The following is a 27,308-nucleotide window of genomic DNA, read 5'->3' on the forward strand; positions in this document are numbered from 1 at the left end:
ATTTTAATTTTCTTTACTCATTCAACCACTGATGGACACAGGTTGATCTCTCATTTTGATTGTGAAAAATGCTGCAATGAATATGGTAGTGTAGTTATCTCTTCAACATACTGAGTTCGCTTGTTTTAGATGCTGCAGTGTATGGTACTTTGTAATTTTTTGAGGGCTCTCCTGTTTCCCACAATGGTTGTATTAATTTATAGATTCCTGCCAATAGTATTGAAGGGTTCCTTCTCATACTAGTGTCATGGCACATGCCTGTGAATTCACCACTTGGGAGGCTGAGGCAGTAGGATCAAGAGTCCAAGGACAGCTCACAGCCACATGGCAAGTTCAAAGCTGACAGAAACAGAGCAAGACTCATCAAGGAGAGGGAGTTCTGACAGGATCCTATGGTACAAAAATCACACATACACACAGAGCTGGTAATGTAACTCAGTATTTCCTGGGTTCAGTAACTCTGTCTCTCTAGTCCTGGGATTACAGGCAAGTACCACAATTTGTTTTTTTCTTCGGCATAATGCTAGTACTGAATAGCCCAGGATTGGTAACTTTTTTAGTAGTGAGAATCAAACTCTCAACCTCATGCTTGCCAGACAGGCCCTGTGCCACCAAGCTGTATCACTGGCTCAGGATTTGAAACTTTACAAAAACAAAAAAAGGGGGATTTTACAGACTGAAAAGGAGACCATAATATTCTATGTATTAAAAGTCTAATAAAAACACCTGAAACACTGAAATATTACTAAGTAACCTAGAGTGGGAAAAAGCATGAAACAGCTCTCAATGTAGTTATGGTTGGGTATAGTGGCACATTCTTTTTTTGTTTTTGTTTTGTATTTTTGGGACAGGGTCTCGCTGTACAGTTCAGGCTGACCTTGAGCTCATTTTGTAGCCTACGCTGGTCTAGAACTTGCAAGATCCTCCTGCCTCAGCCTTCTGAATGCTGGGATTACAGGCGTGAACCACCACGCCCGGTTTAGTGGCACATTCTTATAATCTAAATAACCTGGGAGCTGAGGCAAGAGAATCGCCACAAGTACTACAAGGCCAGACTAAACTATACTACATAGTATAGTACAGTATTCTCCTCCCAAAATTGATGTAGTTATTAGTTTCCTACTGTAATGAAATAAAGAAACAATCCCATTTTCAAAGAAATTAACTTTTATTTGAAAGGAGACTACTTCCCCCCACACGTATCGTGCAAGGACTCTAATACTATATAATAGCCTGCTTAACCAATGTGCCAATACCATTAACAGTAAATTATACAATTGCTCTAGGTAATAAATAAGGGTTGTCCTTCACTGATTAAGGGAATACCTAAAACTTCAATAATTTTAACACAAAAATCACATTTTAAGTTTGTAAAGTTTAACATATATTTAAAATACATGTTTGGAAGGCATCCACAAATTTTTCATCTCTAAAAAGTGACTTAATTTTAGAATTCAAAAATTACATTCTTCAAAAGAAATGTCCAAGTGTTTTCTTCTAAAGCTCTGAACTTTCTACACTCAACTATGTGACTGTTCCATGCCATCCCAGACAAACCGGACATGACTGAACTACTTCATATGTTACTATCATCCCTAAAACAATGTTAAAAAAAAAACAAAACAAAACAAAAATGAGTTGTAATAAATGCAGATCTCCAATACAATGTCTAGTACAATATGTGACACAAAGGTTTCCCTCATATGATTAGCTAGCAGTTAATCTTCCCTAAAGGCAAGGAAAAATCATTTACAAAGCGTAACACTGGATTCTTCTTTACTGGATATTTAACTAATAAAAATGACAATTACATCTGTAAGTGTATTATAATAATGGGGTGGAAAATAGCAATATAACTGACAAAAATGTATACATTAAAAAATCAAAGACTTTTTTTAAGGAGTAGGAAAGATGAGAAGCTTGGGGAAATTGGGAGAGAAAAAAAAAAAAAGAAAAATTAGAAGGAAAAAAGTCCTTAACTGCAACCATTCTGTTATCAATAGCGTCCTGAAAGAGAAAGCAACAAAGAAGTTAAAATGACTATTATTTAACTTGCCCAATGTTTTCCCAATTATCAATTTAAGACACAACAAATATGCTAAAATAAGTCATTTAGAAATGAGATTTTAGGGGCTGGGGATTTAGCTCAGCAGCGTAAGTGCCTGCCTTGCAAGCAGGCAGTCATGAGTTCGATCCTGGTACCGATCGATAAAAAGCAAGAAATGAGATTTTGATGCTGTGAAGCTCACGTACTTGGGCTGTAGGAACGCGATCTTGATCGTGATCTGTATCGGCTATAATAAGGAGAAGGAGATCTTCTTCTGTAAAAAAATCAAAGATTACTTAGCATAGCACATAATCACTCCAGCAAGACAAATGAAAATAAAAATCACTCAAAAGAATAATAACATACCCAAGAAAACCATTAAAAGTTCTGTGTCCCAGTGGTACTAGAATAGTAAGCATATGACATAACAAAAAATATAGACAAATGTGCGTGGTGATGCATGTCTGTAATTCCAGCACTTGGGAGGCTGAGGCAGGATTGTGGCCATGAGTTCGTGGCCAGTATGGATTAGATAGTGAGTTCATGACCAGCCTTACCTGCACAGTAAGACCCTATCTCAAAACAAAAACAGCACCACTTCTTTTCTACAATGTATATAAGAGCTCACATATGCAGCCTGGGCTGGTCTTGAACTCATGGTGATCTTTCTGCTTTAGCCTCCTGAGTGTTAGGATTATAGGCATGTGCCACGCCTGGCTATCACACCTGACTAAAACATTCAGATTTTCATTTATACAGATCAAACATAAAAGTGCCAAATATTACTCTTGTACTATCCAGTCAGAAACAGAAATGTTGAGTTATAACATTACCTGTACCGGTAATCATAGTCCTCATATCTGTCGTACCCACGATCATATCCTCTGTCATAGTAAGAATCTCGACGTCTGCCGCCGCCACCGCCTCCACCACCTCCACCTCCACCCCCGCCACCACCACTACTACAAAAAAGTGTAAAAATTACACATCAATACAAATATACCTTCTAGGAACGCTTAAATACGATGTGCCTTTTATGTCAAGTATCTCATTTTGCTCACTTTCATGGTATTCTGTTTTGGTTTCTTTATTCATTCTATGCTTTCACCAAATACTCCAAACTGAACTCTACAGTAAATTGTTTACCAATTAATGCACTGCTTAGGTCATCAGATTTTTTTCAATGAGGTGAAATAAAATACTGAATAGGAAAATAAGATGAAATCCTAAAATTATGCTTATGACTAACAGTAAAGTATGTAATAAATGTCAAAATCAACGAAGTAGCCTTCCCAAATGCCAAAGAGAATGAACATCTTACACTGAGGCTTAGCACTCAATTACAAGGTCTGATGTTTAAGCCAATGGCAGTGAATATGAAATATAAACCCTTTTGCTTGGTGTGTTCCACACTCCTACCCATAAGGAACACTATTTGCACTTCAGTTTTCTATATAAGCTCTTGGTGCCCAAACCCACATTTCCCCCGAGTTTCAAATTCAATGAAAGCCTGTATTCCTTTATTATCAAGAAATGTCCCTGTGAATATTGTTTTTGTTTGTATATTCAAAAATTATAAAAACCCATTGATGTTTTACTTGTGGTATCTTTTAAAAAATGAGCGCTACAATCAATAAAATCGGTCCTATGTATGTAAGACTCCTAGATCTCATATGAACCGAAAAGAGAATAAATTTTTGAACAGTACATAATTTTCTAGTATTCAGTAATTTTTTTCTTTTCTTTTTTTTTTTTTTTATCTTTTTCCTTTTTATCGGTACCAGGGATCGAATTCACGACTGCCTGCTTTCAAGGAAGGCACTTATGCCGCTGAGCTAAATCCACAGAGTAATTTTTCTTTTTTTTGGTACTGGAAATCAAACTTTTGTGCTTGCCAGGCACGCACTTATGCCACTGAAGCTGTATCCTCCATCAATTTTTCTACTTGCACATTACCAAGACAAGAATCGGGAATGAACGGAGTTTTAATTAATGCTCCTAACTCAAATATATGTATAAAATGGTGTATTCATGTATTTATAGTAAAACCAATATATTAATTAAATATGTTGTCAGTTTTAAAACAGTGATCCAAGACTGTAGTAAGTCATTTTTTTTCTTACAGGAAAAAAACATTTTATCTTCCAATTAATTCAAAATTCATGCCTCTTTTTGGACATAGTATCTTGCTATGCAGTTCAAGCTGGCCTTGGACTCTCTATGCAGTCCAGATTGGCCTCAAACTCATGGGAATCCTCCTGCCTTGGCCTTCTGAGTGCTGGGATTATAGCCATGTGCTATCATTCCTGGATAAAAAGTCACAAATTCTCGTGGACTTCTGGCTCTTATAATTTAACTCAGGAACTCTGACTGGGGGGGGGGGGGTGAGAAGTAGTGCTGAGGACTGAACCCAGAAACGTGCACATGGGTAGACAAGCTGTCTACCACTGAGCCACACTCCTAGCACTTATAAAAAATCTGAAGTCTTACTGAGTTGGTCTGCCCATGTAGATGCCTGGTGTAGGTGTATGTGCCCTCTTGGTGATAGAATAATCCACACGAATTCTTCTACCATCCAGCTCCATTCCATTTGCCCTTTCCATAGCCTATAAAGGAGAACAAGTATAGAAAGTCATACCTTATTTCATCAGTCTTGCAGTGACTATTCCTTAAAATTAAGCACAAAGTATTTGGAATCCAAATAAACTTAGTTTTGAAAATGACAGTTAAACAGTTTGTAGAGAGGACTGTATAAACATTTCTAGACCTCCACAGTGTATAGAACATATTTAAATTTTTTTCTCCTTTTGGTTTGAGACACTATATATACTTCTTACTATATATAATTCAGATTGGCCTCAAACTCATGGCAATCCTCCTGCTTCAGTCTCCCCAAGTTCTGGGATTATAGGCATGCGCCACCATGCCTGGTTGGGATATATTTAATTCACCAAGACTAAAGAGATACACATTTAAGGCAACACTTTCCAGCCTCTTGTTCAGAACAAACCAATGAAGAATTATGAATTGAACCCAGAAAGCACTGAGCAACACCTGGAAGCCTTTGCAGGGTGGGGGAGGAGGAGTATGTGTCTCTTTAGTTCCCTGGGCTGGTGTTGAGCCTATAATTTTTCCTACCCGAGTCCCCCAGACATGTGGTGCTACCATGCCTGTTTTTTATCCCTACCTTCTTAGATTTTTTAGCACTGGGGATTTGAACTCTGCGTGTTGGTATTACAGCTCTTCTTTTGTTAAAAAAAATTTTTTTAAAACTTTTTATCGGTACTGGGGATCGAACTCATGACTGCCTGCTTGCAAGGCAGGTGCTTATGCCGCTGAGCTAAATCCCCAGCCCCTTCTTTCGTTAAATTTTTACACCGGTTCCAAGTTGGTAAATTGCTAAGACTGGACCTGAAATTGTGATCCTCCTGCCTCAACCTCCCAGAGTGTTGGCACTGTATCACTATACCTGGTTCTAGCTAATTCCTATTTAATTATACCCCATCAACTCAAGGCTATAATTTTTGCTGGTCTCAGGGATACATGTCTGTAATGTTAGCTACTCAGCAGGTTGCGAAAAGATTTCAGATTTGACATCACAAGGCCACTTATTGAGATTCTGTTTCAAAATAAAATGATGTTACACCCCTAGAAGACCAAGATTTTTTTATTTTCAACTTCAAAATAAAGTTTCTGTCAGATATAGTGATGCATACCTGTAGTCTCACCACTTGGGAGTCACTGACAATTGGACTGCCATAAATTTGAGAATGGCCTGTGCTACATAGTGAGTTTAAGGACACCCTGGACTACACAGACACTGTAGTCCCAAAAGTATAAATTAAAAAAAGTTTATAGTTTCTATAATTTTTTTCCCCAAATAGATGAGTCTACATATACCAATTTTCATCTTATATACATCAATAGCCTTGGGTTTTGCAACATACTCTTCCGTTTAAGCATTTCAGAAGGTCAAACCAAAGACTGGGAACAGTCACAGTTACGGAAAAGGAAGCATACAACTCAGGAAGCCTGTACAGTTCTGAGACCGACAGTACTTAATTTCAGTCCAGGTAATTCCAACTAGAAACTGCAGTCCAGCTGGTCAGCCTAAAATTAGTTTAACTATTACTTCAGTTGTTACACTGCCACCTAGTGAACTCAAAGTAAAAAGGAAAACGTCTTTACACCTGGGTTCACAGTTCCCCCATCACTTTGCCCTTAAGTCTTAGTTACAGTAAATACTAAGATAATTTAACCACTTTAGCAAATGGAAATAAACGAAGTTTTTAGAATCCTTGGTTTATTTTATCCAGAAATAAACCAAGTCTTCATGCTGAGCTACATTTCCCCCTTTTTTAAAATTTAAATGTTGAAACAGGGTCTCCCCAAGTCACTGTGTGGCCCAGTCTGGGATCATACTTGTGACCCTCCTACTTCAGCCTCCCACAGTGCTGAGCTTACTATGGCTGGCTCTACTATATTTTTCCTTTCGGAAACAGGGTCTTACTATGTAAGGTACGCCCTAAACTCAATAGCGATCCGTCTGCCTCAACTGCCTAAGTGTTGTAATTACATGTATGCACCGGCAAGCCCTAGTATTTCTTCTCCTTTTTTTTTTTGGTCTTTTTGAGATAGGATCTCACTACACAGTTCATACTGACCTTGATCTCACTTTGTAGACCAGGCTGGTCTTGAACTTGCAATGATCCTTCTGCCTCAGCCTCCTGAGTGCTGGGATTACAGGCATGTGTCTGGCTTATGCTCTAATATTTCTAAATTGTACTTTTGCCTCTTAATTGAGGATAGGAACAAACAAATGTAACAAAGAAGTCATGATATTGAGAAATTAAGACATTAGATTGTTACATAAATAACTGACAAAATTTTTTGTTAAGATTTATTCAGGGTTTCTGTCAGCTTTGGCACTAACTACTAACATTTTGGGCCTGCTAACTATATGCTATATGAGGAGTCTTCTTGGTACACCTATCTCCTTTTTAGAGACAAGGTTTGTTACCCTGGCTGGTACAAAACTCATAGGTTAAAATGAGCCTTGTGCCTCAGCTTCCACAGTACCTGGGACTAAAGGTATGTGTGTCTACACTCAGCACACTGCAGTGTTGGGTAGTGAAATCTCTGGTTTCTACCCACTAGTGCCAAAACTATTTACTCAGGACCTTGCGTTTGCCAGGCAGGTATTGTTGCCACTGAGCTATATCCCTGGCCTGCCCACCCCAGTCTGTATGATGCACGATCTTGCTATGTTGTTCAAGCTGGGCCTTGAATTCACAGTAGTCCTCCTACCTCAGCCTTCTGAGTGCTAGGATTACAGGCATGCGTGTCAGACTCCAAAGATTTAACTTATTTTTGCTGTGACTGCTTATATTCCAAGTATCACTGTTTTGCTTTCAACTACAGAACACAGTGATCAGTATCAAGAGAACAGAAAAACAAGGTTCTGTACTTGAGCAGTTAAGACAAAATTATCATGTTCCAAGCATCAAAATCATTTTAAGAGAACACACTACTTTTTCCATTAACTTGAGCATAGCCCATTTTACCAGGGAAGATTTCATTTAGATTACCTATACCAGAAAGCTGGAGCTGAAAATTCAAACTGTGGACATTCAAATGGAATGACTGAGGCTGGGGTTAAATCAGAGCTAGAGAGAAAATAATACTCATAAAAACAGGGCTTACGTCTTCTCTTTTTGCAGTGAAGCAGGATAATTCAAGGGCCTAATTTAGGTTAATCCTCTACCACTCAGTTATAGCCCCAGCCTGAAAAAAGTTAACTTTTAATATTATTATGGATTAAGAACTGGTGGTCAACTTAACGCCAGCTGGATTACATCAGCATGGCATTGAGCAAAGATGCTCCACATGAGGAAAGTTGCCAAAATAGGTGAAGAAGGGAGGTGTAGAGGCGTTGAGGTTTAATGCGTTGTTGCATGGAGGCATTGTGAGTTCTCCTGCAAGTTGCTGTTTGATCTGTTAGATTCTCCTGGAGAGAGATTCTCCTTTGGCCTTCACATCGAGCACTGCTTCCTGGCATGTACCCGACTGTGCTTGTCACTGGAACAGCTTGGGGCCTCCATGTCGCTGAGGATGGCTGTGGTGCCTTTCAGGATAGCCCTGGTCTTTGTTGTGAGTGTGACTTCTCGGCTCCAGTGTAGAATCTTCATCCCACCAGCACAGCTCCTTCACTAGCTGGCATAGGCTTTCTGGTTCCACCGCTGACCTTTGGGTCTTCCCGGCACGGATCCGTAAGAGACTGGCTTTAGTCCTTTTTGTGGGCTCTGGACCAATGTCATGAGCTCTGGGTCTTCATCTGGACTCATGTGGGACATTGCTGTGGGAATCAGGCTCTTGACTAAATAATCTATGTCTTTGATGTTATAGATTTTCTGCATTTTCTTCTGTTAACTCCCAGTGACCACTATAAATATATTATAAACCTCATGCCCTGATTCTAATTGTTCTCTGCACAACCCCTAACTACAACAAATAGTAACAATACTATTATTCATATCAATTTCAATAAGAAAATTATAAAAACAAATTTACCTCTTTTGAGTCATCTATTCTCTCAAAATACACAAAAGCAAATCCTCGAGATCGTCCGGTTCGCTGATCATAAACCACATTGACACCACTCAGTGGTCCATATCGAGAAAACACTTCACGAAGATCTCTCTCTGTTGTATACAAGCTGAGGCCAAACACACCTAGACAAGTATTGGGATCTGGATTCGCCTATTGAATAAAGATATTATTACAAGTTTAATTAAAAGACCTAATTAAAACCAAAATAACTATCCGTGGTGGTGCACTCATGTAACTCAGCACTCAGGAGGGCTGAAGTCAGAAAACTGCTGCAAGTTCAAGGCCAGCCTGAAATGTATAATGAGACTTAAAACAAAGATCGGGGCTTAGGATTTAGTTCAGTAAGTCATGAGCTCCATCCCTGGTACCACTCCGCCCCCCCCCCAAAAAAAACCCCAATAGTACAGTGCTTTGTTTAGAATACACAGTTTTTAGTCATTTGCAAATAGGTTTTATTTTATTTATTTATTTTTAACACCCTAGACTCCAAGCATGCTATATAAGTGCTTCACTGAGCCACATCCCCAGCCTCGTTTATTTTTTTCTTTTGAGACAAGGTCTTATTTTGCAGGCTGGCCTTGAATTGCCAGGCCAGTTTCCCAGAGTGCCGGATCAGCTTTTCTGATCTGCTGGGATTATAGGTATGTGCTATTACATATAGGTAGAAATAAGACTAAGAAAAACTAAGGGGGCCAGGGATTTAGATCAATAGTATAAGTGCCTGCCTGGCAAGCATGTGATCATGAGTTCAATCCCCAGCACACGCACGCACACACACACATAGACACACACACACACCAAAAAAAAAAAAGATAAAAATCTTATTTGAAAAAAAATTTTTTTTATAGTTCACACAGCAATTCAATTTTTTTTTAGACAATTCAATTTCTTTAAGTAAATTCAGCCAGAGCTTGAATGAAAACATTTTCATTCCTAGGCCAGTGATTTTTCAGAATTTATTATATGAATTCATCCTTTGAACCCTGATAGTTAATATTTAATGTGATTTACTTGGAATCACTGATTTAGATGTATCTAGTTTTCCTTCTTGAGCAAGGATATTCTTTCAATGTTATCCTGATGCATATTTTAAAATTAAATGTACAGATTTCTAACCATCATTAAATACTGATGTGCCCTATCACACTGAAATAAATGGCAGTCTTAACATGGAAGAAGTGCAATGGCATAGCAGAAAGGCACAAAATCAGGCAGCCTATCAACATCTGGGGTTTGCTGGCTTGCAAGTTAAAACAAAAAACATTTCTCACTTACTGTTCTCATTCTATAACATGACAGCCTGCCTCAGAGATGTTAAAGAATATTACATATTGAATGGAAATGTTAGCTATAATTAGTACTTAGATTTTGATAGTGTGTGTGTCTTGTATGGGGATCAGACCAAGAGTATTTATTTGACTAATATCCCTAAACATTTTTGATTTTTTTTTTCGTACCAGGGATCAAACTCACAACCTTGTATTTGCCAGGTAGGTGCTTTGTGGCTGAGCTATATCCCCCGCCCCATCTTTTTTGATATTTTTATAGGAGGTCTGCCTAAGTGTCCCATGGAGGGCTCAAACCTGTGATCCTCCCCTCTTTTCAGCCTTCCAGACAGAATGTTGCAATTATAGGTGAGTTCCCCAACAAACCTGGCAAGATTTTGGTATTTTCTTGCCTTCTTCCCATGATGGTAAAACTCTGAATGTTCACATAATATTGTTCTCTCACCTTGGTTTATGCTTTTCACTTTCATTCTTGGAACATTTCTCCCAATTTCATCTCTCTTTTTTTTTAAATTTCATCTCTTTTTAACCTACTCAAAAGTCCAGAAAATATAGCTCCTTTGTAATAAAGTACATTTAGACTTGCCAGGATGGTGACATTTCTCTAGCATAAATAAAAGGTTTACCTTTTTTCTTTAATTCTGAAGCTAAAGCAACAGTTAGTTGAGGAATTTTTTGAGCATCACTTCTAGAACAATAGCCTAAGCTGGGCTGGTAATGTGGCCCTGTAGTACGGCTGAAACAGGAGGCTAACTTAATATAGATTTGAACCAGTCCGGACAGTATCATAAAAATCCATTTCAAAACAAAAAAACACAGGTGAGGGCCTGGTGCATGCCCATAATCCTGGCACTCAGGAGGCTGAGGCAAGAGGATAGCCATGAGTTCAAGGCTAGGCTGGGCTACAGAGTGGGTTCAAGGCCAGCCTGAATTACACAGGCTAAGTTTTGTTTAGAGACAGTGATATCCTTGTCTCAAAACAAAACAACAAACAAACAAAAAACAAAACTGGAAGAAAAAAGACAAAAATAGGGGCCTAACTCTCAATGGCAAGATACTATGCTATCATTTCGCAGGAAAGAGAAAACCAGGTAACTTCTATACCACATACCCTGCTTCCTGTATGCCTTCTCCGGTTAGACATCGGTGAGTGACTTCGGCTCCTTCGCCGCCGGTACTCTGGTGTATATGATCTACTTCGAGAGCGTCTTCTATGAGAGTGAGAGTGGGATCTGGATCGAGTGTAACGTCTGTGAGAATGCCTCCTTGACCTTGACCTTTGAGAGAAATAAACTTAGGTTAAAAAAAACAACTCTGCAGGCCAGGGATTTAGCTCAGCGGCATAAATGCCTGCTGACAAGCATGAGGTTGTGAGTTCATCCCTGGTACAAACCACTCCCCCCCACCAAAAAAAAAAAAACACCAAAAAACAAAAAACCCCACAAAACCAAAAACCAAAACAAAAATTCCAACAAATGCGTAGCAGTCTTCCTTATTCCATAGATGTATACATATATTCCTGCCTATTCATAGCTCCTCTATCCTTTTCTGAACATAAATCAAACAAGTGCTCTATCATGGAGGATATTCTTTTTTCTTTTCTAAGAAAAAATTTCTTTCTCTTGATACTTGACTGTATTCTACAACCAAGCTATTCTCAGCCTGTCCCTCTAAAATTCACTCCTTCCACCTCATAAGCATGTTAAAGCTCTACTTTCTTTAAAAAGAAAAGCTAAGAGTTCGATCCCTCGTACCAATAAAAAAGAAAAAGACAGACAGACAGACAGACACACACACAAAAAGAAAAGCATACCATTACCATTGCCATAATAAAATTCTTTGATTTTTGTCTTTTTCCTTTTTTATCGGTACTGGGGATCGAACTCACGACTGCCTGCTTGCAAGGCAGGCACTTATGCCACTGAGCTAAACCTCCAGCCCCAATTCTTTGATTCTTGTAACCTTGTTTATATAGTTCTGTATAAAATATTAGCTACAGATTCACTGCTAATCATTATTTCCTTTCCAATCTTTCTTTAGCCTGTTGCAATCTGTTGTTAATTCATCAACAACCTAAATATCCATCTATTTTAATAGTTACTTTTTGGTCTCTATGATTAATTAAAAATTTATAATTTTACCATTCATAACGTACAGAGACTATAAGAGATGTTAGTCATACAAAATAACTTCTAAGAGACAGCTGATAAATATTATAAATTCTAAGGGCCACAAAGCTTAAAAAGAGCATAAAAGCACAAGAGGAAGGAGAATAAAACTAATGTAAGCAGATTACGAAACAAATGCAACAAGCGATAAAGTTGGGAGATTTAACAGAATTTGCTAGGTAGACAGGAAAAAGTGATCCAGGAATAGCAAGAGCAAACGTTCTTTGGCAAGACAGGCAGAGAGCTAGATGTTGGTGGTGCATTCTTGGGAGGTTGTGGCAAAAGGATCCCAGACAAGTTCAAGGACAGCCTGGGCTACTCAGAGAAACCCTATTTTAAAACCACAGTAACAACAAAAAAGGATTGGGGGTATAGCTAAGTGGCAGAGCACTTGTCTAGCATGCATGAGAGCACGAAATCTAGAAGGAATTAGGATTATTTAGAAACTAAGTACTAAGCCTGACACTGTGCACTTTTTGTTTTGAAAGTATTACAGATTGAACTCAGGGCCTTGCACAGGCTAAATAAGTGCTCTACCACTGAGCTGAACTATGCCCCCATCTCCACCAATTCTGAGACTAGGTCATGTTAAATTGCCCAGACTTGGCCTTGAATTTGCAATCTGCCTGCCTCAGATTCCCATGCATCTGGGGTTACTAGTATGTGTCACTATGCCTGGCTTAACAACTGTGTAAATTCTTAAAAAAAGTAAAGGTTCTGAGAGGGAAAGAAAATAGCAAGTGGTATGCTATCTAAAAGTTTTCATTTAGGGTAATGAGTAGAGGTTTATATGGAGAAGACTCGGGTTTGTGTAGTACCACCAAATAAGATATTCCCTATTGTTACTTTTTTTTTTTCCCTTTTTCTTTGTATCGGTACGGGGATCGAACTCATGACCACCTGCTTGCAAGGCAGGTGTTTATGCCACTGAGCTAAATCCCCAGCCCCTAATTGTTATTTTTAAACAAGCATGAAAAAGAAATATTTAAAACATTTCGAGAGTTACCTTTTCCTCAAATCAGTGACAAATGTGATGGGGAAAAAAAGAGGAAAAGAGTATGTGCACAATTTAAGGTAAAAAACATGCTAACTTCCTATTTCTACACTCAAATTCTATCCAGCATTATTCTGCACATGTGGATTTAATATTTGAATAGTCACTAAGTAGAGCATGGACTAGATACTGGGCTTAACAGAGAAAACACTATCACTGAACTTTGAAGAGAAATAGTCTTTTAATTGAATCTTCTATTCCTTTGCAAACAGATTCTATTTAAAGACATTTTATGTCCAAATTTATTTATTTCACTTTTTTCTTTGAGACAGGGTCTCTCTATGCAGGGCAGGTTGGCCTTGAGCTCACTACGATCCTCCTGCCTCAGTCTCCTGAGTGCTGGGATTACAGGCATGAGCCACCACGCCCAGCTGCTATTTTCACTTGTTATTGGGGATGGAATTTAAGTCTGCACTAGTCTACAACTGCAGTCCTTCAAAAAAATTTTTTTTCAGGGGCTGGGGATTTAGCTCAGCGGCCTAAGTGCCTGCTTTGCAAGCAGGCAGTCATGAGTTCGATCCCTGGTACCCAATAAAAACGAAAAAGACAAAAAGAAAAAATTTTTTTTTCTTGGTGGTACTGGAGATGGAATCAAGGGACTTAACAGTACATCCCCAGTCCTTTCTTTCATTTATTTATTTTTAAGAAATATCTTTTGAAATAGGGCATTTCTGTGCAGTTCAGGCTGGCCTTGGCCTCACAGTGATCTTCCTGTCTCTCAGCCTGAGTGCTGGGATTACACATGTGGGCCACTAGGCCCAGCCTAAATTTTGAGATAGGGTCTCATTAAGTCACCTAGACTGTGCTGCAACTTGTGATCTTACCTGTCTCCTAAAGTGCTTATAGTGTTGGTTGCACTTGGCGCTGTCCAGGTTTTTAAAAGTTTTGTTGCATACGAGTATACCCCAGCTATTTGCTACAGTGAATTATGCAGCATATCACTAAAGTTTTTGTTGTCATCATTTGGTCGTTTTTCTTCTCTCCACTTACATCTGACCAAAGTTTTAACTCCAATGTAGGAGTTATAATCTTCTAATAAAGAATGTGTGGAATACAAATCTTAGGTGTGGTGACACATGCCTGTAATCTGAGCACTTGGGAGGCCTGGACAATAAAACAAGATCCTGTCTTAAACAAAAAATCCCCACTATATCGTAATAAAGATAAGCAATTAAATGCCAGGTATATTTAAATCAATCCATACAAGAGCTGGAGAGTTAGCTCGGTGGCTCAAGTGCTTGCCTGGTAAGTGCAAGGTTGGGAGTTCAATCTCTGGTACCAAAAAAAAAAAAAAAAAAAAAAAGTCCATCAATCCATACATACTTATGCTATCTATGGTAGTATCCTATCCAATAGAGTAATTGTAATTAATGATCAAAGCATTTATCTAGTATATATTACTTGTTACTAAATTCTGCAACCTAAGAACATCATGCAGCCAAACAGAGGGATTTGACAAAACTCATTTGCTAGGAAAACTCCATTGAAAAGTATTTTAAGTACTGCCTTAATTAAAGACACTTACCGGGATTTAGATCTTGATCGAGAATGGGATTCAGAGTGTTTGGAAACTCTTGATGGACTACGAGATCCTGACCTGCTCTCCGATTTTACACGAGCAGGAGTTCCGGTTGGAGATTTTGACTGAGAGCGAGACTCCTAACAAAGAAGACAGTATTACAAATGGCACTGGTCACGTAGATGCCTAACACCTAACATTTAAAGTACCGTAATTATTTATATTGATTGCTCCTGAAAAACAAATGGTTAGGCAACGCCCTCCAGAAAAAATTTCAGCTCATTAATAGCCCACTGTTAATACTGCTAACTGTCCTCAATAATTTCCTACTTGAACCAGATCACCAATTCTCTATTAACTAAGTAATCATGCAAATTCATCTACAACTTGATCATACAGACACTGGAACATAAGCCATACATTTACTTAACCTAGGACCCATTCATTCTTCCAGATTCTTTTAATTCTACTTCACTCTTGCTTTCTACTTCTCTTCATTCTTCATTTTTTCATTTTTCATACTTCGTGTATTCTTCCCCAATTCAAACAATTCAAAATAGCCTTAAAAAATATTCAAGTGCTTCTATCTGACCAATCTTCTGTTCAATTTTTTCCCCCATTCAATTTTAATTTTCTGATCTTTAATACTTTTCATTAGCCTTCTTTTATCTTGATTTATCTTCCACATTCTTGGAAAAAACTCTTCAATTTCTTCACGAACATTAACCTTAATGGAAAAAGAACATTTAGTATATTTAAGCACGTGGGGATTATAAAACTCTGCTGGAGTTCAGAATGTTATCTACCAAATGGAAAACCAGCAGGTAAAGTGCAAATCACTAGTTTAAAAAAAAAACAAAAAACAATTTAATAGTTTTAAAAATTGCTCAATAGTGTAGTTTCTAACAAAGAGAATTTATTGAATTTCTCTTAATTTTTCCCCATACTCTTTACCCTCCTCCCCTTTCATGTTTCATTCTTGTTCCTAAAATGTGAACAATTTTAATATACTTAATTCAAACATAACTCTAATATGAAATGTAATCCCCCCACCTAAGAAGCTTTTACTACCGTATGACCTAAAGATTCTTACTGATCTCAAAAAATAAGCTTTCACTAAGTTACACTAAGAAACTAATACATAATTAAAGCAAAGCAGGCCAAAACAGTTATACACACTTATCTAAATTCACATATTACAGCACACATGCCAGAGATCAAAATAGCAAAATTACCAACAATCTCTCCTGATTTTTTATCTGACTACTTTTCTTTGCTTAATCATACTGAACCAGAAAGATACCTTTTGCAGCCAAGCATTCAGAAAAACTAAGGGAAAAGAGGAAGCACAGATTTTTAAAAACATTTCCCTCTGGCTTGTAATGTATGTGTGTATTTTTCATATTCTCTCTTTTCTTTTGTGACAATATTTTTTCTTTTTTGTGCCAGGGATCAAACTCATGACCTCGCGCTTGTCAGGTAGGTGCTTATGCTGCTGAGATAAATCCCCAGCCCCGGTGACAATATTTTCTATAGAGCAAAATTAACTTCTGAGTAAGTTGGGTATAAATCAAAACTTTCAGAACATTATTTGCAACTGATTAAAAGTTTGCATGACAGATATGATAAGCTGATGACCAAAACAAACAGGACAATTTCTCCACTAAAGCCTTATTAATGTCAGCAATTATCTCAATTTCACAACAGTAATTTCACACAAATTTTCAATGTCATGACCACGACACAACTTTAAAAAATTTCAAGTTTTAATGTCAAAAGATTTGTTAAGAATTGTAACAATACTAGCTGGCTTGTTTCTTAAGATGAAAACAAAATAGCTGCCTTTCTGTTCAATATCAATCTTTCCTATTTAGCTACTCCAGTATTTCACCATATCTTAGCTATTTGTCGGCGCAGCACTTCCAGTATTCAAAAAGAAAAAAATAATGTATGGCTAATACGCTTATAACTCAAGCCTCACAGGCTGGCTCAGTAACTGCTAAGAATATAGCCCCTTTGGGGGCTGGGGATTTAGCTCAGCGGCTTACAGTCTGGAGTTCAGTCCCAGGTACTGATAAAAAAGAATAGCCCCTTTGGCCTTTCCCTTCTTAAAACAAGGCAAGACAAAACAAAAAACTGGCGTAGCATTCATTTATGCTACTACTAAATAGCAGTGGCTGGAATAGTATCTATGAACATTACTCCACAGCCTTTATAATAATACATATGTATCAGAAAGTTTTGCTGTGAAACCTTTCATTTTAGGAAATAAAAACCATGTTAAAAGCTTTACTTTTTACATTTTACATTTACTTTTCCCCCCTTTTGCTAAAGTCATTAAGTTGTCAACACAGGGCTGAAATTTGCATTCCTCTTTGCCCCAGCCTCCTAGAATGTAAAACATACTATTAAACTATTAAATTTTTATCTCTCTTCAGTACTGGGGATTGTACCCAGACTTTGCATTGTGTGGCATTTCCACTTGTTAATTTTTTTTTTTAAACTAGGAATCAGCTGGGATGTTTTTTAATTTTTGAAGCAGAGTCTTACTAAATTGCCCAGACTGTGCTTAAACTTCAGGTTCCTTCCTCCCTCAGCCAGAGTACTGACTGAGATTACAAGGGTATCACCATGAGATGGCTCTGGATGTCTTTCAAAAAGTCAGCCATGAATTTAAAAAAGGTTTGCCTTTTGTTATCCAGGATGCTACAAACACTGTCTGTCCTTCTATCACAAGATCTGAATTTCTTCCTAGACTCAGAATAAACTATCATATAATTCTTCAGAAATATTTTATTATAATACCAAAATATGGCCCATCGATCTAAGAGCTCTATACTAAAGGCAGTCATATTTACCATTTTAAAGTAACTTATTTCTCAAACATGGCTGCCAAATAAATGACATTTTCTAAAACTCCGCATTAGAAATCAGATTACAAATGTTTTATGAAAGATATGCTAGACAATCTTTTTCCACTGCTGACCTGTCTTCATTATAAAAAAATTTCAACTGGTTTGTGAGACAAGATCTTACCTGTCACTTGTGACCCAGGCTGATCTTGAACTTATGGCTCAAGTGATTGTCCTATCTCAGCTTTCCAAATAGGAATATGCCACCATGTTCAGTTAATTCTTTAAAAGGACACTCGAAAACTATATAACCAAACTACAATCAGAAAAAGATAAATGGGGAGAGGTGGTCTCTGCCTTGTCTTCACTAAAATACTAACCTGTTCTTAAAACTGTCTTGTCAAATTTTACAAATTCCTCAGCAACCTGGCTCCTGTAGCCAATACTATAAAAACAAACTACTTCCATTAAAATGGACAATTAATGACTCCACCAAACTACTATCAGGTATTTTGGTGGTACTGGGGATTGAATGCAAGGCCCCCACTTTGGGCTGTATCCCCAGCCTTTTACTGTTTTTTGTTTGTTTACAGAGTTAACGCTATATAGCCCAGGCAGGCCTCAAACTCATGGCGATCCTCCTTCCTTAGCTTCTTAAGTACTGTTCGGGCCACCAGTCCTGGCTTTATCAGGTTTTTTAATAGCACAGGTTTAACAGAAATCTTCAATAGTGTTCTAGTCTAGTCTATAGTATAGTCTAGATACTATAAATCAAAAGCTAGGCAGAAAGTTCTCACAGTGTAACTCGAACAAACAGGTTTGTTTTGTTTTGTTTTGTTTTTTTGGTACCTATTACACACACACACACACACACACACACACACACACACACACACACACACAGCTGCAGAACATGAATAATTCCTAGAGTAAGCATCTTTCATTCAATCATTATAGATGAAAAATGTTAAAATATACATATGCTTAGTATTTAATACTAATTAAAAGCAAAACCAAAACCCAAAACAACAACAAACACTACAAAATAACACAAATGCTGTTCTATATATATAGTGGATCCCTGACTTAGGAACTCAATTCATTACAGGAGGCTGACTGTAACTCAAGTTGTCAATAGAAGGCTCAGGCTCCTCCATAGCCTTCAAACTCTCTCTCCTGTATACAGGCAAATCTCAACATCTTTAGAGAGACAGTGGCCCAGAATTTCTCAATTAACCCCACACAGGAAAGGATGCTGTAATGTTCCTCTCAAAACTTAAAAGGTTAAATCTTTATCTTAAACCACCAGTAAGCCTAAGTAGCTGGGATTTGGGTCCTAACTCAAGACTTTGGTCCTGAGTTAAAATTAAAATCATGGTCAAGTTGTTCATATCAGGCTGGTCCTAACTTGGAGGGTCCACTGTAATCCATTCCCAATTATCTGTTAAAGACAGGCAAAATCTAAGCCAGATAAACACACATTTATATAAATTCTATATAACAATAACCTGTAAAACTCCTTTAAAATATTATTTCTCTACTACTTTTAAAACTGGAGGTTTCTATTCAAATATACACTAGCAAAACATATGTCCCCAAAGAGGAAAGAATGTACTTAAGATTACCCAAATATCTGATGATACTTTATTACACTATGAATATCATCCTTTCGGATGTTTTTAAAAAACCTTTCGTATTCACTTTATTTCTATTTTCCTGTCTATAGACTAACAATCCTGCCTTCTTCCTCTTGAGTATGATAGGGGTATTTCTTTTGTAGATTATTAGGCTGACAAAAATTACTTCCAGCCAGTCTTTTCTTAAATCTAACTGTTATTGTTATTATTATTATCATTATTATTTTGGTACCAGGAATCAAACTCAGGACCTTGGGATTGCCAGGCAGGCACTTGTGCCACTGAACTATATCCCCTGGCCCTTTAACTGGTATTAGAGCAATCCCTTAGAAACAAAAAAATGATTGCTCACAGTATTAATTTCAAGCCAGGTGGTGGTAGAGCCTATAATTCCAGCACTTGGGAGGCTGAGACCAGCCTGGGCTACATAAATGAAATCAAGGCCAGCCTGTACTACATAATGAGACCCAATCTTTAAAAAAAAAAATTTTTTTTTTAAAAAAGAATCTCTTCCTTTTACGGGTGAGGATTTAGCTCAGCTGCACAAGTGCCTGCCTGGGAAGCACAAGGTCATGAGTTCAATCCCTAGTATCCCTCCCCTAAAAGGATTTCTCCCTTTTAAAGACTATAACTGCTTCATTTTGTCAAAGTAGTCTCTATCTGCAAAGACCCACAGATATTGTTAATTTATTATAAATGATTTAGTAATTGGCACTTTTAAATTCATACCACAATCATGAAGTTATCTATAGAATTTGTAACCTTCTATACAAATTTTGAATATGGCTCATAAACATAGCAGTACATATATCACAACATAGAAAAAAAATTCTTTTGGAGACAGTCTTCCAACATAGTTCAGGCTGGCTTGAACTCACTATGTAGCCCACAATGTCCTCAAATGCATTATGGAGATGGTGCTACATCAGTCTCCTGAGTGCTGGGATTATAGGACTGTGCCACACCTGGCTATTTTCCCCCCAGTACTGGCGTCTGAAGCCAGAGACAGCATCTGAACTGAGTTATAGCTCAGATTTTAAAACCTTTTTAAGACAGGGTCTCATCGAAGTCACTAAATTGCCCAAGCTGTGCTCAAATCTGCAATTCTCTTGCCTTAGCTTCCCAGAGTACTGGGATTTCCACTTATAGCCATGCACTACACCATGCTCACCTACCAAAATGAATTGTAATGTTCAAAAAGCCACTGTATAAGTGGTAATTTCAAAGGTTTAAAAAAAAAAAACAAGATTGTATCATCAAAAGTGGATTAGCTATTATCAAAAACCAAAAAATAGTAAATAAACCCAAATTTCCAAGATCCAGTTACTAAGACTTAGCATTCTCTACTTCTATTCTCATCTTCTGGTTTCTTGGGATATTTATGAATCTTAATGGCAGGGCTCTAGTTTCAATGAAAAAGAAAAAAAAAAAAAACATTCTTCATAGGTAGGGCCTTATACTCATACTTTTAATGACTATCACAACACAGTAAGGATTACACACAAGCATATATTACAGTGCCATCAAGGGGGAAGGAGGCAAGCATACTTCCTTTTAGTATTTTTGCAACTTTTCTTCAGTGTTTCCAATCTCTTTTTTTTTTAATCTCTACTTCTGTCCTGCTACATCCTTTATGACATATGAATAACAGTATCAATTCACTCAGGTGGGGGATATATACCTTTTACAAAGCCCCCATGGTTAGGAAATATCTAAGTACCCACTGATACTATCAAAGGTTTTTCAGTCAGGCAGATTCTAGGAAACCACTTATGGTGATTATTTATATCATTTCAAGGGTTACATAAGGGATACCACTGTTAAGTCAGTCCAGTTCATGTATAAAAGTTCACAGACAAAAATTACTTTGTTAAAAATCATCCCTAAAATATTTAAATCTTTTGATTTCTTTCAGATCTCAAGGCTCTGGTCTCATTTTAAAAAATGGTACAATGAGCATTTAAAACAGATCTGTAAAATTACAGTTATATACACTGTGGGTATAATTACTTACACTGCTTCTTTTCAATATAAATAATGAGCAAATTAGTGCTCTTCTCTGAAGTAATCTTAAATTTACAATATGAGCTCTATGATTATTTCCTGCCATATGTGGTGGCACACACCTGCAACCCCCTCTTCGAAAGTCGAGGCAGAAAGAACAAGTGTTCAAGCTAGCCTGGAGTACAAGTTAGTTTGAGGCTAGCCTCCACTACACAGTGACACCTTGTCTCTAAACAAAAAAACTTTTTTTAGTTTGCAAATTCTTTAATTAAATGAGGGAGAAAGAATAATTTTTAAAAAGCATTAAAATTAGATAAACGACAGTACTCAACTTCAGAAAAACTAAATCCAAGGTGATACTCAGGTTTAATACTATCCCCACTCCAAGAAAGGAAAATTTTACTCATATAATAGGTTAAAATTTTATTATATATGAAATCAAATTGCTATAGAAGAGTATGTTTTTAAAGCTAGTGCTATGACATCACCCACATTAAAAGTTTTAAACAAAAATTTAAACCTCAGTTAACAAAAACAAAAACTGGCCAATCCACCAACCCTTTTTTCTTTTTTATAGTACTGGGGAGTTGAACTCAGGGTTATCACACTGAGCTACATCCCTAGTCCCCTGAAAACTTAAGTTTGAGACAGTCTCAACATTTGAGTGGCCTGGGACTGAATCAAATTTGCAATCCTGTGTCTCAGCCTCTCACAGTGTTGGGATGGCAGGTATGTGCTACTGTTATTCCCTTCATTATTAACAAAATCCAATTTCAGAGAAACTGGGGGTAAACCTCCCCATATTCTTTTGTTGTTGTTTTGTGACACAGGGTTTTGCCATGCAGTCCAGGTTGGTCTTGAATGCACTATGGAGCTGAGACTGACCTCCACAGCAGTAAGCCTCTAGGATTATAGGCACGCCATATCATACCTGGTTCCATATCACTTTTATTCTTTAACAACATACAACTTTCAGCTCTAATTAGTATTGATAAATTTGTTTTCCTTTTCTCGTACTGTCCAGTCATATTAAGGAGGGGAAGGAATCTTAGGAATTCTGTGGGGTGGGACAGTACTGGAGTTTGAAACTTTTAAGTCTTTGCCCTCGGCCCTTTTATAATTTTTTATTTTGAGATAGGGTCTCATTGAATCAATAAATTGTCCAGGATGGAAAACTTGTGACCCCTCCCTGCCTCAGCCTTCCTGAGTGCTGGGGATTACAAGCATCTGTTTGTTACCATTCAAGACTTTTAAAAAATATTCCAGTTACTGAAGCCTCAACATGCCTTGCAAAGCAGACAAGCAGCAGCAAAACAAAGCACATTTGTGAAGCTTAATCTTCATTCTCCTTAATATTTGCCTATCTTTCCATTTGGGTTTTGGAGATAGGGTCTCATTCTGTAATTCAGGCCAGCCTCAAACTCACAGAAATTCCCCTGCTGGAGATTTCAAAAGTGCTGGCTTTACCGGCATGTGTCACCCCATGCCTGGCCTCCTGAGCCTTTTTATATAAAAGGCACTAAAATATTAAGATCAAAATCCTAATTTTAGCTGAAGCTGTGTGAAGCAGAACAATTTCTTTTTTGAGGAGGGACACATGGATCTCACTGTGTAGTTTAGGCTGGCCTTGAACTCATGATGATCTTCCTGCTTCAACCTCCCCCTCCCAAGTAACTGGGATTAAAGGTGTGAACATTAGGCAACAATTACTTTTTGAAGATGACACAGGAATCACACAAGTGCTCAATTTATCCTCAACTCCAAAGAAAATTTCCACTTAAGGCATTTGTTAATTTGATGTGTCCCAAACTGCTTAGAACACCTAGTCAAAATAAAAAGAAATCCCTGCTATAGCTAATCCTTGAAACTCAGAGTTTCACCCCATGTTACCTAAACAGAAGCCAGCTAATTATCTTTTTTTCCCCCTTAAATTCTTTTAGTCTATTCCTTCAAGATGAGAGACATAAAAATAGAAAATAAGTTTTGATAACTGCTTTTTAGCAAATTCCATTAATGGCTCTGAGACACAAAAGCACTGTGCTCTTCACAAAACTTAATAAAAACACATATGGCATAGTGTGGACTAGAATTTGCCCAGATTCCTGGTTGTGCAGTTTTCTGATTCTCAGTACTTAATTTTTAAATTGCAAGACTATCATGAGCTGTAAGTCAGAAAATGTATCCAAGATACTGGGGGGTGATAAGATTCTAAAATGCTGTGAAAGGAGGCATTATTGGTATTAATGCTGATTTTTTCAGTTTGTTTTGTAGCCTTCGGAATGTTTCCACCTAATTCTAAATACTGTTTCTTATTGAGATGATACTCATATGCATCCCATTATATGCTGTAGATTAACGATATCATAGTTCAAGTGTCAACATATTAGAAGCAGTCTCTCACTGAAGAATTCCTAGAGGTTGTTAATTTCCACAAACACTTCTGGTAGTCATACCATTTCAATACAGACCTGACAATGTTCTAATTTTAGTAAAAAATATGCTTGAAGAAGCATAACTACTGAAACAACACACAGTACTGGAAAATCCTTTTGTGAGCCTAGATTGTTACCTTTAGACATCTTTAGAAACAAACACAAGAATATAGAGGTTGTATTACATAAAAATACATCTTGTGGGTTACATAAAATGCTGGCTTACAGTCAGCAGATAAAGGTCACTATTTTAAAAAGCAAATGCACTACTGAATATTAAGTCACTTTAAGAAAAAAGTTTACCTCTAGAAAAGCTTCTAGCGTTCTTCTAATTCTTTAACCAATTACAAAGACAGTTATGGCAACCTAAAAAACAGGTGAGCCTGGAAGTATTTATTATCCAATCTGCTGATTTGATTTACACTGAAATATACTTAGGTAGCAACCAGGAAAACATATTTTTATGGCTACAAGTGAAAAAAAGGGTAAAACTCCCCTTTTGTATGAAATAAATTGTTAATGCTTAAAAAAATTTTAAAAATAGGTGGAATTCTGTATGATACTTCCTAAGGTAGGTTAAGGTGACAATTACCTAGGACTTCCTTCACTAGATTCCAAATTAAAATGAACGAAAGGAATCCAAGTCCCATTAGCAGTCTACATTCCACAAACCAAACCAAATATTTAAAAAGAAAAAAGAGCTTTTATATTAAGCCGACATAAAAATGGATAGAAAAAATTTCTTTCTATAACTACCTAAACACAAACAACTACCATCAAATATTTTTAGTGCATCATCTTAAAAATTTCACAGGGACGGCGCTGGGGATTTAGCTCAGCGGCATAAGCGCCTACCTTGCAAGCAGGCAGTCGTGAGTTCGATCCCCGGTACCGATAAAAAGAAAAAAGACAAAAAAAAAAAAAAAAATTCACAGGGACAATCAGTACCCTATTGTAAAATATACAATAAGGAGGTTCACCCAAATCCAAGCTCCAAATTTATTTTAAAAAACCTAATCTTAAATCTAGCTTTTAAAAGGTTGTATTTCATTCCATTTCATTTATTTAGGTACCTGGAATCGAACTCAGGGTCTAGTGTTTACTAAGTAGGCACTGGGTCGCTGAGCTGTATCCTTGGACCTCTAACCCTTTACTTTAAATCTCTTTCCTCTGAAGAATGAATTTTAGGGGAAAAAAAATCTCTTTCCTCGACCTTCTGATTTGACCAAAGGATGTATTATGAATTTTCAAAAAAGACAAAGTGATTCCCTCCAGCATACCCCTCCAGAGTTTGTGTGTGTGTTTCCTCTAGTGACTACCCAAACAGCCCAAATATGCTGCCTGGAGCTTTTGTTTTCTTTTCAGGGTTTCACACTAATTCACTCGCACCAATTTCCACTGCTAGGGTTATTTCAAAAATAAAATCCACACTCAAAACGTTCTAGGGCATGCACGCGAATATGACACATTCTTTTCGATGTTTGTATTTCCGACCCTAAATAACGAAAACGTTCTCCTGAGCCCTCTTTCTTGGGGCTGCAGTGGGAAGAGAAACGGGGAGAGCGCCTGTAATTTTTAGGTAAACTTTAAAGAACAGAGTTTAGACTAGGTATTTTTAAGACTGAACCATGAAATTTGTTCAGTTATGTAACAGTAAAGACAGACAGAGAAGGTCTTTTTTTTTTTTTTAAACTGCAGAAACCTGTATAAAGGTGTGGTCTGCTTTTAGATGAAAGGTCAAAGAAAAGAAAGCATTAGAAGTTAAGATACGTAAAAAGGAAAAAAAAAAAAAAAAAACCAACATCAAGGAATTAGAAAAATCAGGAGTTAGAGCGTCTCCACATTCATTTTGAAGCGAAAGGAAAAAGGACCCAAGGAGAGAAGCTCCCGGCGCGGTCTCCGCGATCACTAACCACACTTCACTGCGCGTCCCACCGCCAACCTCAAGGCTTTCGCCCTGTGCGGACGCAACGCCGCCAGTTCCAACAGAGCCGCGGCCGCTCACTGCAACAGAGAGCCAAGGAGACACCGGCCCCGCCCGGGCCGCAGCCCCGCGCGCCGGGGACCCCGAAGCCCTGCGCGAAGCTCGGGGGTCGCAGCACCGCCACCGCAGTCAGCACCTACCACCATCCGGCCGCCGCCTCCCGCCCCCCCGCCACGGGACCCACACCTCGGAACCGAGACGGGGAAGCCTCGGGGCGGGCAGCGGAGGGACGGAGGCGACCCCAGAGTCCAGGTACCGGTCAGTCTCCAAAAAACGGGGCGGAGAGTTATTCGTATCGCCTGGGGAAGCAGTGGAACCTAGAAGCCATCTTGGGATGCGAGGAAGAAGTCGCGATGGCTCCGGAGATTGTTCCCGCGGGCCCTGCAGGACTCCCCGCAACCCCCGACCGTGCTCGTCCGGGTAGAACCCCGGGCATCGGGCCGCCGCCGAAGACGGCTCCCGCGGCTTTGTACTCACTCTGCCCTCGAAGTTGTTTTCCTCTACATCACTCATGTCGGCCAGACGTTCCCCAGAACTAAATAAGAGACAAGTTTCGGCTCGAGGGCCGACGGCCTAATCACCCGGCTGACTGGACCGTGGGGAGCAGGAAAGAGTCGGCAACAACGGCCGTCCCACTCCACTCCCACTCGGTCGCAGGCTCCGTCAAAATGGCGCCGGCGCCGCCTGAAAGCCTCAGGCTTCTCCAGGGCGCGACGTCAGGGGGCGTGCGTGGAGGTGACGTCATGAGCCCCGCCTCCCGCGAGGCTTTGTGTGCGCGCGGCCACGCGCCACGGGTGGACGCAGACCGAGGTTGGGTGTCTCAGGGCCACTCCTTGGGCGCCGGGCTGCGGAGCTCTGACTTCCCTCGAAGGTGTCGAGCCTTTTCAAGAGTTTCGGTCTTCGGAGGAGATTTTAATAACCTTTCCCCCTTTAAATAGTGTTCACGCGAATACTCGAGTAAGAGAACAGAAAAAAATTGGAAGCGTAATTAAGCAGACCATTTTCTTTAACATTTGCGTCTTGTGATTGCTTCGAAGTAATGTGCCCAGATGGAGCTGTAATGAAAAGACACATCACTCTATTCTGTCTCTTGTCTCTCTCTGCCCCTCTCCCTGAGAATCCCATGTAGCCCACCAGGCGTGGAACTCCTTGGAGCTCAGGTTGGCCTTGGATTTGGGATCCTTCTGCTTCAGCCTCTCCAGTGATGGGATTATAGGTGTAAGCCACAGGCCCGTCTCCACTAGTCTTTTTAAAACGGGTATTTCCTTAAGACCTTTTTGACAAGACCTCTGAAATATACCTACTTGAATTCCACAGTTATAATTTCTGAGATGGCTTTGAATTTAGATAATGCAAACAGATATAAACATATATATATATGTTTGTATATGTATATATATATATATATATATATATATTTGTCATTTTGAGACAGGGTCTGATAATACAGTTCAGGCTGGCCTTGGGCTCACTTTGTAGCCTAGCTGGTCTCAAACTTGCAACCATCCTCTTGCATCAATCTCTTGAGTGCTGGGATTACAGGAGTGTGCCACCACACCCTGCTTATGTTTTTTTTTTTTTTTTTTTTCGGTACCGGGGATTGAACTCAAGACCTCGAACTCACCAGGCAGGTACTTATATCACCAAGCTAGATCCTCAGCCCCACACACCCTACAATATATATATATATATATATATACATATATATATATATGT

The 27,308-nt window shown here is 38.5% G+C and overlaps 1 protein-coding gene across 4 annotated transcripts; it reads right to left on the bottom strand.

Moving 5' to 3' along the window:
* Window positions 1–1,149: 1,149 nt before the first annotated feature.
* Tra2a (transformer 2 alpha homolog) lies at window positions 1,150–26,282 on the bottom strand. Of its 4 annotated transcripts, XM_063239491.1 has the most exons (9): window positions 26,070–26,254; window positions 15,104–15,410; window positions 14,690–14,823; window positions 11,054–11,219; window positions 8,618–8,806; window positions 4,538–4,653; window positions 2,881–3,009; window positions 2,254–2,321; window positions 1,150–2,007 (listed from the first exon to the last, which is right to left on the bottom strand). In XM_063239491.1, exons 4-9 carry the CDS (start codon window positions 11,084–11,086, stop codon window positions 1,997–1,999), a joined length of 546 nt encoding a protein of 181 aa, XP_063095561.1. In that variant the 5' UTR covers window positions 11,087–11,219; window positions 14,690–14,823; window positions 15,104–15,410; window positions 26,070–26,254; the 3' UTR covers window positions 1,150–1,996. The 4 variants fall into 4 exon arrangements, with proteins under 4 accessions (XP_063095561.1, XP_063095552.1, XP_003467980.2 ...); XM_063239482.1 differs by lacking the exon at window positions 15,104–15,410 and having other exon boundaries at window positions 2,881–3,006; window positions 26,070–26,282; XM_003467932.5 differs by lacking the exon at window positions 15,104–15,410 and having other exon boundaries at window positions 26,070–26,281.
* Between the last annotated feature and the right edge of the window lie 1,026 nt (window positions 26,283–27,308).

This window comes from Cavia porcellus, unplaced genomic scaffold, assembly GCF_034190915.1.
Source record: "Cavia porcellus strain 051 isolate PalLab524CR breed Dunkin Hartley unplaced genomic scaffold, mCavPor4.1 scaffold_2, whole genome shotgun sequence".
Classification (NCBI taxonomy): domain Eukaryota; kingdom Metazoa; phylum Chordata; class Mammalia; order Rodentia; family Caviidae; genus Cavia; species Cavia porcellus.